The 15,558-nt window shown below is 33.6% G+C and overlaps 1 protein-coding gene across 1 annotated transcript in view; it reads left to right on the top strand.

Annotated features, from left to right (window-relative positions):
* LOC138704229 (lymphocyte antigen 75-like) overlaps window positions 1–15,558 on the top strand; it is a 66,866-nt gene that overhangs the window by 20,482 nt on the left and 30,826 nt on the right. Inside the window, exons 11-17 of the mRNA XM_069832113.1 lie at window positions 872–1,048; window positions 3,237–3,461; window positions 6,266–6,439; window positions 6,576–6,800; window positions 9,276–9,452; window positions 12,350–12,577; window positions 14,790–14,966. Coding sequence (XP_069688214.1) covers window positions 872–1,048; window positions 3,237–3,461; window positions 6,266–6,439; window positions 6,576–6,800; window positions 9,276–9,452; window positions 12,350–12,577; window positions 14,790–14,966 — 1,383 coding nt within the window. The remainder of the gene's footprint in view (window positions 1–871; window positions 1,049–3,236; window positions 3,462–6,265; window positions 6,440–6,575; window positions 6,801–9,275; window positions 9,453–12,349; window positions 12,578–14,789; window positions 14,967–15,558) is intronic.

The following is a 15,558-nucleotide window of genomic DNA, read 5'->3' as shown; positions in this document are numbered from 1 at the left end:
TTAAATTAAGTGAATGGCACCCATAAGAATTGAAGAATACCGGTACTCTAGAAAATGCCCTATAATTCTGGATTGAGCGTCTGTGTTCTTTCCTGTCAGTCTCCTTTGCAGTTTTTCACATGAGTCCGAAATTTTCAGTCTTTTGTAAAGAGAATTAGCTAGGCCTTCTTCTGTAGAATTAAATTCATTCATTCATTCATTCATTCATTCATTCATTCATTCATTCATTCAAAGTTTTCTGCCCAAGGGAGGTATTTCACTGCAAACCCAACATTCTCCAATCTTTCCTATTTTCTACCTTCCTCGTAGTCTCCTCATATGCTCTCTATATCTTAATGTTGTCTATAATCTGATATCTTCTTCTGCCCCGAGCTTTTTAAGGGCGAAAAACAGGAAAATGTCGAATATTTTAGCATTACAGTCAATGAACCATGCTGTAAATGAACAGTTGTTCTTGATAATTTATATCAGGCGTACTATCTAATGTCACTTAAAAGTACTTAGCTTTCTTGTTTTGCTGATAATTCCATTTCGTAGGTACTTAGTTTTCGAGAAGTTTTATGAGCTCATATTGAACTGTCTTCCTTATACAGTGATCATGATTTTTTTATGAAACCTTCATATGTGCTCCTTCATTACGAAGTCTTTTTTCAAGTAGTTTCTCCCAGTCCTGTATCTATAGTCATAAAACACGATGAAGAAAATGCTTCAAATTAATTTGTATGTATTAAGTAGTTACGTTTTATTTGTTACGTCTTACTTTTTTATTTAGTAGTTTGTCCACGTTTGCACTGATACTGTCTAGTCATTTGCATATCACCACGAATGCCTGCAATAATAGTGTGGATATCAATAATTTTTTTAATTGCAGTTCCAGAAACAATTTTATCTTCACGTCAGGTGAAATATTTCCAAAACCGTCGCTACGAACTATTCCAAGATCGAGTCAGTTGGCCTGAAGCAAGCAGTCTTTGCAGTCTCCTGGGTGGATATATTGCCATCATTGACAGTGTCGAAGAAGCATCGTTCCTGGCAAGTGCCAGCAAGGGTGAGAGGGGCACTGGGGGGAAAATATCACCTTCTTTGTTGTGTATTTTATTTATACAAAAAGTAAAAAAAAAAAAGAAGAAGAAGAAGAAATCAAGACACTATACATAGTACTGAAATTGCATAATAGATACATGTTTGTATTACAATGTATGTTCATATGGGTGTATGTACATAGATATGTTTCTAAATCCTCCTCCAGTAGCACTTGTTTTGCATTGTTTTCATAAGCTGCCATATACAGAGAGATCAGATGAGGTGTGGACAGGAGCGATGGGGTTTTCACTGTGTGCTTCTGACGCACCTGTGGCGAAGAACAGACAATATAGAGTCGCAGTGATACAACCATACAATTTTCCGTAACTATTTGAAAAAGTGTCTTACTTACCAACTTTATTGATGGAGATGCTGAAACTGGCCTTCTCAATTGTTCACACAATTTTGGCACCTCATTATGAAAGTTCTGTAACGTGCTGTAGTTCTGGTCGATTAATGCTGTTAATTTCGTGATGGATATTACGTTTCAGTTCTTCCAGGTTATGTGGGTTTGTCTTGTATATAGCATTTTTAAGGTACCCCAGAGAAAAAAATCGCAATCTAATCGATCATCAGTGTCATCTAATGTTTCTTCTGTGTGAACCCTAGCTGTCTGTTTTGTTTCTTAGGCTGAACACTTTCCATTGCCTGAAATTTATTACTGTATAAAGATTATGAATTGTTGTACGTGACGGAATTTTTACGCCCGGGAATCGTGTTTCAAACCACCTTTGTACTCGGCTACCAAACTGGCTTAACACATAAGAATCATAAATACATACACGTTGTTCAGTAGGAAACATCTGATTTATTATTATACCATATCACACGCCATTTAGAGACTTATTCACTAACCTTGACACAAGCCAGGACGAACACGTCCATGCTTGCATCATCATCTCTGCCAGCTCATCATTCCCTGCCACGAGTGTGTCAGCAGAACACAGTGAAAACCTCGTCATACCTGTCCACACCTCATCTGATCACTCTTTAGTTTTAAGTTAAGTCCAGCTGTATTTCAGTGGGTTAGCTGAAAGCTTCTTGTGAAAGGGACAGGGATTCAATCATGAGCAAATCTTGCAATATTTATGATAAAAAAATAATGAAAGAACAATATGGTTTCAATATTTCCGTCTCTGACTTATTTAGTGTAATGTCAACCAAAAATTATTTTTTGTTAACACATTTCAATTATATTGTGAACGTTTTCGCCCTGTGTGGGCATCTTCAGATATTTGTGTAGATATCTGTGCATAGTGTACAAAAATCAATATTACATAATACGGAAATGCAACCAATTATACAAACTTTAAAAAAAAATTTTAAAACCTAAAGAATCTAACTAAGGTAAGAACATGATTAAATAACAAAATTACATTTTATAAGAAATATGCATATTTAATAGCATACTGTAATTGTCCATGACAGATAATAGATTTACGAGCAGGCTATTATTATATGGAGTCGTAAAACTATATTGTTGCAGTGATGGATGTGTAAAAACTCGTAAGTAGATATTTGTTTGGAAATGGGAAGCACAATTAAATATGCATATTTGCACAGAGTATACAGGAAAAGTTTGCAAAAAATCAATGTGTGTATGGGGTCAGAGATAAATATTATAATTGTGGATTGGTATATGAACGTGAGTAGAAAAATGCTTTGTGGAATAACAAGGAAAAACAAGGAAGAACAAGGGAAATGGTAAGTGTAATTTACACAAATATAAGTGAAGAACACTATGATCACCTGTTAACAATTATGTTGTAAAAATAGAATAGTGGTTAAAAATTGTCCAATACTATTATAATGGGTTAATGTTGCAATTATGTGGTAATGTGAAAAGAATGAACGTCAAAGTATTACAAGTATGTCATTGCAATTTAAAAAAAAAACTATGAACAAGGTTGTCTCCATGTTTTTAAGTTTCCTCTGTCATTCACGTTTCACCATTTATCCATTATCCTCATGTCATCATCTCACCGTTTCTGAATAGTAAATTATTCTGTCTCATACTTTTATATGAATTCAAAATTTGTGAATTATTCTGTGCCAAATGGCAAGCCTGACTTGGGCCAGACTGAATAAATAAAATAATAGTTCCGAAGTACATTAAATAAATAATTATTGCAATTGTGGTGTTTTTTCTGTAGATCTTTCTGAACCATGGATTGGAGCAGTACGCAGATATGATGGATCGTGGATGTGGTCGCACACAGAGCAAGGGCTGCCCCCCAATTCGAGTGCTGTGCCACCTTTTGTGAATGCTGAATCTCGTCCTCTTCACGAGTGTGCCAGTTTATATCGAGACAGCTTCAACAAGCCCATGCTGGTTGACAGACGGTGCGGTCATAGATTCGGCTTTATCTGCGAGGATAGTGAGTGATAATTGTAATCACAAGCTTATATATAATAATTCTTAACTAGATTAATATCCTCGCTTTTCTTGTTAACATTAAGAAAGTCTGCAGTGTCTCACCCTCACTGTTAATTATTTGTGTGAACAAGATCATTGAAAACCATTTACGAATACCTACTGCTCACGTGGTGATAGCTCATGCAGTGATATTTGAGTTGTGCATTCATGTCACGTTCTTTCTTTCATGGAGCTAGTATAGACACAATTTCGCAAGTTTTTGTTCAGCCTTCTGTGAGCTGCGTCATGTTAATCGTATTTAAATGAACTTATTGGTCCGTTAATTTTGAAGTTCTGTTGACAGTAAACGTCTTGAATAAAAGAAACTTTTTCTCAAGCAATATTTATCGTTATACAGTATTTAAAGTAAGTTATATGGACGAAATATGATGAGTTACATACTTTAATGAAGGAAGGTTTGGAACACATTAACTGTCACGCGACCCTTTTGACTTAGACGTATATTTTCTGTTAATATATGGGCAATGCATCATAAGTGATTCCTGCTTGGTCCATGAATTATTCCTCAGCAAGTGGCAGGAGCAGTTTATCTCTAGTTCCTTCAAAAGGCCTTCCAGTTCTTCTTGAAGTTGTAAACCTGGTTATCAGGAGGGTTAAGTGGCTTTTACATGATGGCACACCTCTCCAACTTCATTGTTGATTTGTTTTAGTGATTTCTCATCATCATAGGCACAATAGATTGGACCCTTCAATCCATTCCCTCTCCATATTTTAGAGCTGCATCTGGCAACGTTTTCGTTGTGATTTTTCTATTCATATTATTTATTAATGTTTTGTTTAGTTTCATGGCCAACTCTATATGAATAACCTACGTATTTTGTATACGATTTTAGGACTGTTGAAAGAAATTTAATTAATATTTAAAAGAATATTCAGTGATACCAGAATAAAATGTTTGTTTTCATACTTCAGTTTGATGTAGATTGCAAACGTATGAAAATTAATATAGGTGTCACTGAAAAAAATTTTCACACTCTATATATCTGAATATTTTTTCTCTGAAAAGGTCCATAATATTACTTGATTTATCTCCTACTACTTTTGTATATAGTATTTAATGGTAAAACTGAAAATTATGAAGTTACAAATGATATTCAATCTAGTTTTACTCTTCCTCATCCTCCCTTTTCTTCTCCATCCCTTTCCCTAAATAGACTAGCTATATCTCTCTTCTGCTCTTTTCTCCTCTTCTCATTTCTCCCTTTCTTTCCTCCTCTTTTTCCTACGTCTCTCTTTCTCTGCCCTTTCCCCTTTCTCCCCACTCCCTCATATTTCCTCACGCTCTCTTCTCTCTCCGTTTCCCCTTTCTCCCTCTTTCTCTCTTTCTCAATTATCATAATAATATATACTTTTTACTAAAATATTGAACCAAGAAAAATAGCATTTGAAGCACTGTTGTCTCAGTCAGTGAAGCAACAGGGCATGGAAAAGAAGAACTCACATTTAAGCCCAGATGATAGCAAATATTTTCCTCTCGTCATAATTTGCTAATAATTATTTGTTTACTTGTCTATATTTATTTGTGCTAAGTTTGTTTGTGCATGTGTGAGAGTATGTGTGCGTGTGTATATTATCGAACCTGACTATGTCATATCCAGGCCTTGTACACTGGTTTCTGACAAATAAATACTATTATTATTATTATTATTATTATTATTATTATTATTATTATTATTATTATTATTATTGTTATTATTATTAATATATTATTGATGACTATTATATTGTTTGTATTCCATCTCACTGCCATTTCTATCATTCATTCTCATCATCATTTCTTCTGTTTTGTTTTGTTTTGTATCTTGTGCTAAACTGTAATTGGCCTTGCGCTATTGTTTTGCACGTTAATATTTTTAATAAATAAATAATAAATTATTATTATTATTATTATTATTATTATTATTATTATTACTACTACTACTACTACTACTACTACTATTATTATTACTACTACTACTACTATTACTGTTATTATTACTATTATTATTATTATTATTATTATTATTATTATTATTATTATGTTGTTGTTTTTTAATGCCAGGCGTTTGACAATAAAGTCATTTGACCTCTTGCACTCCAATATTTTTCAAAGATATTATCATGACCAGCCACTGAAGCACAGATTTTGAGGTGTTCCGAATCCATTTCTTGGTTTGAGTTGCACAATGGGCAGTTAGGGGACTGATATATTCCAGTTCTATGCAGGTGTTTGTTATTGTTATTATTATTATTGTTGTTGTTGTTGTTATTATTATTATTATTATTATTATTATTATTATTATTATTATTATTATTATTATTATTATTATTATTATTTCCAGACAGACTCTGAGGTCCACCCAACCTCCTCTAAAATTTATATCACGTAAAATACAAGCCGAATGCAATGCTTACCATCCCAAACCCGTTTTAATGTCGAGATCAAGCAAGCAAGGCACCTGTGCTTCCCTACTTCTTGTGTGTCTCCGAGGTGTTTAGATGAACACCTCAATTAGAATTTGCAATTCATATTATGATAGATTATGTTATATATTAAAAGTCTTAATTGGTTATAGTCATTTTACTGAACATCGTAAAGTATATTGTCATGTGTTAAGTTACTTGTGGAGCAATTTCTGTTTCATGAATTATTTTATCCATATTTATTTTCGTATGAGTTTTACATTGAAGACTCATTATGTCACTATGAATGGATATCTTTTTAAATGTATTCAACATAAATTTGTTGATTATGTTTCCATTCAGCAAATGAACCAGAAAGTGCAGTTGAAGTGTTCGAATATCGAGGTCACTACTATGTCTTCAACAGCAAGATGGTAACTTGGGAAGAAGCGTCAAGAATCTGCAACAAGAATGGTAGTTACTTGACGATCATTGAAAGCCTTGAAGAAGCCCAGTTTATTGTCAGTGTCAGTAAAAGTAAGTACTTGATTCATTTATCATTAATTTAAAGGGGTGCCTCCCCAAAGAGGAGACAAAACAATCTGCAAAGATAGCCAAGGTCTACCATGTCATTCCACTTATTTTTTTATAAGATATTTATATTTTTTTCTAGATATCCATGATGTTTGGGTTGACGGATGGTGTAATAAGAATATGTGGGAATGGAGACACACAGGACAGCATATTGCATCCAAAGCAGAAAGAGTTTTCCCACCTTGGATTCACTACCCAACGAGACCTGATCATAACTGCCTCAACATCTTCAGAGACTCTAACAGTGCTCCTCATTTTGTGGATCGAAAGTGTTCAGAAAAACATGTCTTCATCTGTGAGGAAGGTATGTGAAAGAATCATTGCATTTTACTGTTCATATAAAGTACAAGTGGCACTATTTAATTTTAAAACATACTGGTACCTATCAGAAAAGCAGATACTAATATATATTTCACTCAGTTTTCTTTATATCAGTAAGGTACCCATCAATCTTATAAAACCTTATTTGATTTTCTCTTCTTTTAAATTATGACGTAATATCTTTTTATAGGATTAACTGTACTATGTGAATAAGTTCCTTTTTTATGCAAAAGCATTTTTTAATCAATTCATTTATAAATCTGGTATTTATTTTCTAGTGTAATTATATGTCAGAATTCTCAATTTGTAAATTTTATAATTATTTTAAATATCTCCATCCCATATCAACTTTAGGCTTATCATAACTTACGTGACATCATTGCCTACACCTATAAATATATTGTCGCTACACCTCCAAAGGCCACTATGTGTTTTTAAAAAGATTTTGCAGGACGAAGAAAGAAGCATTGTCACTTAATTCCTTTCATTTTCAAAGCTACTTTCGGTATAATTTCATCATTTTACTTGTAATGATTGAAATTATACCGAAAATAGCTTTGAAAATTAAGGAAATTAAAAGTGGCAATGCTTTTTTCTTTGTCCTGCAAAATCTTGGTCCCATTAAAGAGATCCGAGTACAAAAAGTCCGTGTATTGATCCGGAAATAAATAGTCCAAAATGTAGGAATATTCAAAACAAAAAAGTCCAGTCGTTGAGAGTAACGAAAGGTTCTTTAGTAATAAATTAAGTTTCCAAGGTAATGATTTTAATTTTATTTACAAAAATGTTAATAATGATGTTTCCTACTAATAATAGTGAATTATTTAAGTTGTCATGGTAATGTAAATCACTTTCAGAATTGCTTGATATCTGTGGACATTTTAAAAGAACCTATTGCTCAATAATTTTAACATAAAAAATAAGTGAGTGCTTTTATACATAGGTAATTTGTATCACTACAGTTAACACGTCTGCAGAATGCACTGTTCTGTAATGTGATGTGTGCAATGAACGTGTATTTAAATTATATATGCACAACCAAAGATGGACCCAACATCGTGTAAGTATAGTACATGTCCGAAAATTCTTAAACAAAATAAGACATGCTAAAGCAAATAACAGAGCCACTACTGTTGTCGCAAGAAACGAATTAGTACTTAGTACAAGTAAATAACAAAGAGATTTTGGAATCACTATAAAGAAATGCAATTACTCTCGTGATATGTTACCAAAAATCAGGTTCGTCTTCTAATGCTAGCAAGTTTAGGTGCAGTAATCACAGATTACGATAATTACGAGTACATTAAAACTTCAGGGTGAGAAAAATTCTTATTTATGATTGGATTATATGAAGATAATATAATTTTGATATTTTCGACATCAAAGAATGCAGACCTTTTTTCCAGGAGCAAACTCTTTTCAGTGATGAAACTTTCAAAGCAGCCCCAAATCAGTTCTTACAATTTAGTTTAGTACCGTAAGACATTATGCCTTGTTTATTGCCGTACGGTTCGACGAACTAAAGCAATATATTGGTATACTTCATTATGTCTTCATATTATTCATTACACCACTACAGATAACCACGCATTAAACTCAACATTTTCAATAAGTTATCACTCAGGATTTCACCTGGCAATGAGTTTGTTGAGCATCTTTTGTAAAAGTTACAATGGGCTGTCTCTTCCATTTTACCCAATCCATTTGAAGAAACGTTACAAATGAAGGATTGAGAGAAGCACATTTGGACGTAGATCAAAGCTGTGTAAGTTACCAGATACAAGAGATTTTGGCCTTGCCTTTCATCCTTTGTAAACTGTACGAAATGTGATTGAAAGTTATAAGACTTGAGCCAACACTGCTTTTTGGTTCGAAGTTGAAAGAATACGAATTGTGGAAAGGGAAGCTTGTTTTGTCCTTCAATGATCTTGAGAATGAAATTGCTCTTTATTTCTTCATTTGAAAGTGGCATCCCTGTAACAACCCAACCAGTGTGTTCTTATAATGATTTCGATGGGGTTAGGTTTGGTGCTCATATTACATACCTATAGCCTATTAATGTTTAGAAACTAATCAAAAATCGTGTTTTGTTTTTAATCTGGTACAGTACAGTATCCTATTTTATGGATCCTCGACATTACTATAATCTGTCGTTAAAAAGCTTGGTACCAGTACCGGTAATTTATTGTACCATAATAAAAGTTTAATGCAAAATAACATTAACATACATTTTAAATTATATTACTGTAATATTGGGAACTTCATATTCACCTTCTAATATACCTCTGCTGAAAATTATGCTAAATTTTAAATAGACTGCTAAGTATTTATCTGATCAATGTCGATGAATATCTTGTCTCCCTCAAAGAAAAAATTTCCATTTGAAAATTTTACGGACATATAATAGTAATGAATTGTCTCCACTTTTCATCTAATGTATTATTTCTCTTATTCTCAGTGGATGGCTCATCTAAACATCATCAAGAGAAGTTCCAATATAATGGACGTACTTATTTGTTTTCTACTGAGAAAGTTACTTGGAATAAAGCTTCAGAAATTTGTGAACGTGAAGGAAGTTATCTGGCTCAAGTTGAGAGCAGCGAGGAAGCCCTCTTCATTATCAAAGCTGGCAGAGGTTCGTACAGGAAATGTTCTCAACTTAAGAACATGAATATGTTTTGCCTCCTAATCGAATCTGATCATGTACACTGGCGTTATTAGTTATTGGGTGGGACAGCATAAATTTAATATTCTTATGTAGGCTCCTATAGGTAGCTGAAAAAGGTAGTGTTGGCAAATTCGTCAATTATTCACTTTGTCCAACGTTATTTTTACCTGTTTGTATGGACCTATGTTTCATTAATTGCATGAAGCATGATCATAGCTTCTTATTTCTGAAAAGATATGTCAGGGGTGGAATGAGACTTTATGGATTTATTTATAAGTATAATAAAGTATGTGATTGCAACTAAAATTCCAGTAGCAAAGTCTTCCTAACCTATCTACTTACTTACTTATCTACCTACCTACTTACTTACTTACTTACTTCTTTTAAGGAACCCGGAGGTTCATTGTCACCCTTACATAAGCCTGCCATCAGTCCCTATCCTGAGCAAGATTAATCCAGATACAGAGGACGCCGTACATTATCTGATCAGAATCGTATTTTTTTCAGTACAGTAAACTCTCTTTAACTCGAACTGTAAGAGGAATTTGAAAAACTGAAAAAAAGTTCAAAATATCCAAACTTCGAATTAACCAGCAAATTGTTGTTGTTGTTGTTATTATTATTATTATTATTATTATTATTATTATTATTATTATTATTATTATTATCATTACCATTACCACCAACACCAACACCAATAAAGATTGTACACTCGTTTATAGGAATGACTAATGAGTAATGAATATGCAGTGTATTTTACCTTAACTGCTGCAATGTTTCATCCATATGGCACAAAAATTACGCTACCAGTAGAAGAAAACACTTAAATTTTCTTTTCTTTGATAACGTTAAAATTGTGTATGCTTCACGCTTCTGACATGTTGTGAATACAGAACAGCCATTAACACACTAGCTTCTGTACATATAACAATGAAGATTTTCACAAATTTTTCTAGTTACTGATGGGTGGGTAAGGGGAAGAGGAATACATACACTTGTAAACAGTAGCGTTGGACATCCTGTCCCTTGCTTTTATTTGCAGTCAGTCACTGGATCATGGTTGAGTTGACTTTTCGAAGACTGGATCCATGACACGTTCTTACACTTAGACATGCCTTGTGGACCCTTTGTGCATTCTACATATGTATTAATTGTCCAAGTCCGATGGGTAGCGTGGATGGTATTCGTGAATCCGACGCTGACAGGTGGACCATCCTGCCTCAGCCTTTGATAAAATCAGGTCCCATCAGCAGACGAGTATTATGATAGGCACTAGGGGCCCAAAGTCTCAAGCCTTTTCTATATCAGCATCGGAAACCTGTGCTACTCCCAAGACCACCGTTCACCCTAGCCTAATTTTATTATTGCACATGATAGATGATGTAATGAGGGGAGGTGAAGATTGTTGGTGAAATGATAGAGGAAAACGGAAGTACCCCGAAAACAGCCCTCTGCGATGTCTGTTTTGTTCTCCACAAAATTCAACACGACCTGGCTAGGGATAGAATTCAGGCTACCTGAATAGAAGATCAATACGCTGGCAATGAGCCATAGTTACAGCACTGGCTAGAGGTATGGAATTTTTTAACAGTAAACACGACCTTTTTCTGAGCCACTACCTGTCAACCACTAGAAGTTTAAGAATAGAGTTTTAACTCTTGTAATCATTAATAATCGACGTTACCATGAAATGTATTCGAACTTCCTCTGGAATTCCAGATTGGAACACTATTTTTGTTGAAATCAGTTAAGTTATACCTCCTAGAATTTACAGTAATTGAATAGGTATGTCCGTCAAATTGCTTATCAAAATCACAATCTATAATTAGCAAAATATTATTACATTTACATAAAATGCCATCTTCAGAACACGTAACAATACAAGAATATGAATACTTTGTGTAGAAACATTATGGCTAAGATACATGTTGATTACATATTAAAATATTTAAAACCAGATTATATATGAACACGGACACATAAAATGAATGTTGCTGAATGATAAAATAAAATTACATGATTCAGATATATGTATATTATCTTCCTGCAGAAGTTAGCACACGGTGCGATTGTCAGTCAGGTCATTAAAAGTTATATTGGATGTGCTGATTGTGCGCTATGACGATACTGACACCTTCAAGCTACAAAAGAAATAGGAATAATGTGGCATACGAGTATAGTCAACAGTAATTGTAATAACAGAATTAATAAGATTATGAACACCAAATATCCGTCTTAGTATTTATTTTATTATTGTAAATATTTTTGTTTTATCACTATTATTATTATTATTATTATTATTATTATTATTATTATTATTAATGAATTATTTTGTATTACAATCTTTGTATCATTTCTGTCACGATTATGCTATTATTATTATTATTATTATTATTATTATTATTATTATTATTATTATTATTATTATTGTTACTATTATTTCTATCATCAGCATTATTATTTGATCCCTGTAAAATTTATGTAGACTACTGGACTGTACCCGAGCACGAGCATATGCTCATTTTGGGTATCCATACATATGTATTCATTTCAAATGTAAATTGTAAATAAATTTGAATTTTGAATTTGAAATATGTTAAAAAGCAATGTGATGGACATACCTATTCAATCATTGCAAAAGAGCTTATCAGACCCACACATCATGTTCATCAAATTTCCTACAATTTGTTTTGTCTTTCTCCTTCTTCCCTTTTTTCTCCATTTCTCTTCTATTCTTTTATTTTTTTTTCCTTTTCCCTTCTTACTTTTTCTTCACTTAAGTTAACAAAATAAATAATTTGTATTGTCTTTTACTATCTTAATTATGGTTTCTGATTTATTACATTTGTAATTCTTGTGTGCAGATTTCCATGATTTGTGGATAGGAGGCCGTTTGAGCCATGAAAATTGGGAATGGGATCACACAGGCCAAGATATACCAAAAGATTCAGGCCCAGGCTCCTTCCCTCAGTGGGTGCGGGTGAATTCTCGTCTTGAGCACGACTGTCTCAACATCTTCAGAAGCAGTAACTTAGAGCCACTTTTCATTGACCGAAAATGTAATGAAACTCACGGATATGTTTGCGAAGAGGGTAAGTAAAATAACGTTAATTAATTAATTAATGGATGAATGAATGGAAGGTTGAATGCATGTATGAATGAATTGATTGATGGATAAATAAATGAATACCTGTAAGAAAATGAATAAATGACGTAAATGAATGAATGAAATTTTAAAAAGAATAGAGCTATTATTAAATTTCGTGAATCTAAAGGTCTTTCTTTAAGAGAGGATAAAATCAGACCATGGGATCAGTGAAGAATAACAGTTTACTTAGGCATTATGGAATGATTCAGTCAATTGGACCCATTTATCTGTGAACACTTGAAAAAATGAGGAAATTCCGCAAAGAGAGTCTCTTCATATCTGTCAGCTACAGATTCTGAGAAATTCATATGTCATCTTCCACGGGTTTCAAAGTATTTGAAGTAATAAAGATTCTGAGTAGAGTATGCTGATATCACTAGTAAGAAAATCTGTTTCTCTTCACACTGGTGCCAAAAAAGGTTACCTAGCAACTAGTATTCCATGACGTCATCACCACCTTCACAACAGAATTTTATACAACATACCTGTAAGGAAAAGCTTCAAAACAACAACAAAATAACATTGTCTTAGAAACGGTTACTTAGCAACCATGCAATATGTTACGTCATATCCAGTACTCATGTCTCTACTACGTCATAACATTACATTTTGTAAATTTATAATAGGGGTTTTTTACGTATTTTAATGCTAGAATAGCATAAAACATTGTATGTAACATGCTTATGTGCTAAACATTCACTCATGTCATAATTACCAAGATTGTACATCAGTTACGTAAATTACTATTTATTGGGAGTTTCATTTCATAGCACTGTTCACAAGTAACTGTTACGATCTTGTTTCAAATGTCAACCGGTAATACCTTTGAATATCCCTTTCAATTTTTAATACCGATTTTCATAAATAGCAAAATTATACTGGGTGTTCATTTCAAAGTGTGTCATGACGTCACTGTTGTTGGGTCACCGATTTGAAGCGAGTTTCAGTTTATATGTTAGAGAAGTTGCCTATTATTTAAGGCGTTCTTCAATCTGAACTTGAGAATGTGTACGGTATAACTTGAACGTCGTAGCAACAGATGGCGGTCTGTACGGTCTGTGTGCTACCATAACCTCTTTCGAACTGTGTTTTGCGCCGGCAAGTCGTACGCAGGGTATTTGTTATCATCGGTTGCGTATGGTAACATTCCACAACACAAATCAAATGCTCCGTGGCCATGTTGACCGTCGAAGTTAATGTCAACAAATACGTAAGTAATCGTCTTAACCCTCTCCCCATATTTCGACAGTACGTATTTCCAAACAGTTCACATTCCTGCCACTACCGGCGTTACCATACATATCGGCACGTACTCTTCAGAATGAACGCCGTACTTGCTAGCCAACTTCTCTGCCTCTTAGATTATACACCTGAGCTGCGGAAGTGTAGGAAGATTGAATTCTCTAGGCTCATCAGCTAGCCACATGACGGCATGCAGCGAGCCAAGACACATTTTGAACTGAACACCCAGTAGTACAGGCAATGACAGGTACATTATATGATAAGCCACATCATGGGATTTTGTGTAATGTTAATACTATGAGTACTTAAATTGTACTATTTATACATTAAATCTGATATATTAATTTTTCAGATTACAAAAAAATGCATTTTGTGTGCAGTACAGAAAATCCAAATTATATATTATTATTATTTGAGTGCACAATAAATTATTTCATTAATGTGTGCCTTGTAAATTATTGTTTAATAAATTAAGCTACAAATAGGAGTATCATTAATAAAAAACTGAATTATTACAAAAAATGAAAAACTGATAATAAATAGGTATACATACTGGTATCATCTTTATCACAATGATTATTATGTTACAGTATAATATGATGTGTAATGTTGTTGTTGTTGTTGTCTTGTTCTTGTTCTTGTTCTCTAATGGCCGCAATTTGGAATCATTCATTTTGCTTCTTGCTTCCCGATAAAGTTGGGAAAAGTTTTTATTTTGTTGTGCTTCCTTGTTCAGTGCATGGCCATTTATGTTACTCATTTTGCACTACACAGGGGACACGTATGACTTAAAGAATGTCATGGATGCGAGTAACTTTATCCCCCATGAGGTGTAATGTATCATATCGCATTGTAACATGTCATGCCATTTCTATTTTATTTAGGAATTTATTTATTATTGATCCTCTTTCCAGCTGATAATATTGATGGAGGCGAGAATACTATTGAAACTTTGGTATTCGATGACCATTTATTCACTTTTCATGCTAAGAGAATGACATGGAGTAAGGCTTTTGATATATGTGCAGACAACGACTCAACACTGCCAATAATTACCAACAAAAACGTTGCACAGCTTCTCATCAGTAAAGGTAAAACAAAATTTTTCTTTGTTTTACGCTTCTTCTTCTTCTTCTCCTTCTTCTTCCTCTTCTTCTTCTCCTCCTTCTCTTTCTTCTTCTTCCTCGTCTTCTTCCTCTTCTTCTTCTTCTTCTCCTACTCTTCTTCTTCCTCCTCCTCTTCGTCTTCTTCTTCTTCTTCTCCTCTTTCTTCTTCTTCTTCTTCTTCTTCTTCTCCTCCTCTTTTTCTTTTTCTTCTTCTCCTCTTCCTCCTCCTCTTTATTCTTCTTCTTCTTCTCCTCTTCCTCCTCTTTTTCTTCTTCTCCTTCTCTTTCTTCTTCTTCTCCTCCTCTTCCTCCTCTTTTTCTTCTTCTTCTCCTTCTCTTTCTTCTTCTTCTTCTTCTTCTTCTTCTCCTCCTCCTTTTCTTTCTTTTTTTTTCTTCTTCTTCTTCTTCTTTTTCTTCTTCTTATTCTTCTTTTTCTTCTTCTTCTCCTCTTTCTTTTTCTTCTTCTGCTTATTCTCCTCCTCCTCATCCTCTTTCTTTTTCTTCTTCTGCTTATTCTCCTCCTCCTCATCCTCCTCTTTCTTTTCTTCTTCTTCTTCTTCTTCTTCTTCTTCTCCTCT

The sequence above is a fragment of the Periplaneta americana genome, chromosome 1 (genome assembly GCF_040183065.1).
Source record: "Periplaneta americana isolate PAMFEO1 chromosome 1, P.americana_PAMFEO1_priV1, whole genome shotgun sequence".
Taxonomy (NCBI): domain Eukaryota; kingdom Metazoa; phylum Arthropoda; class Insecta; order Blattodea; family Blattidae; genus Periplaneta; species Periplaneta americana.
This window is presented reverse-complemented; position numbering and strand designations above follow the sequence as displayed.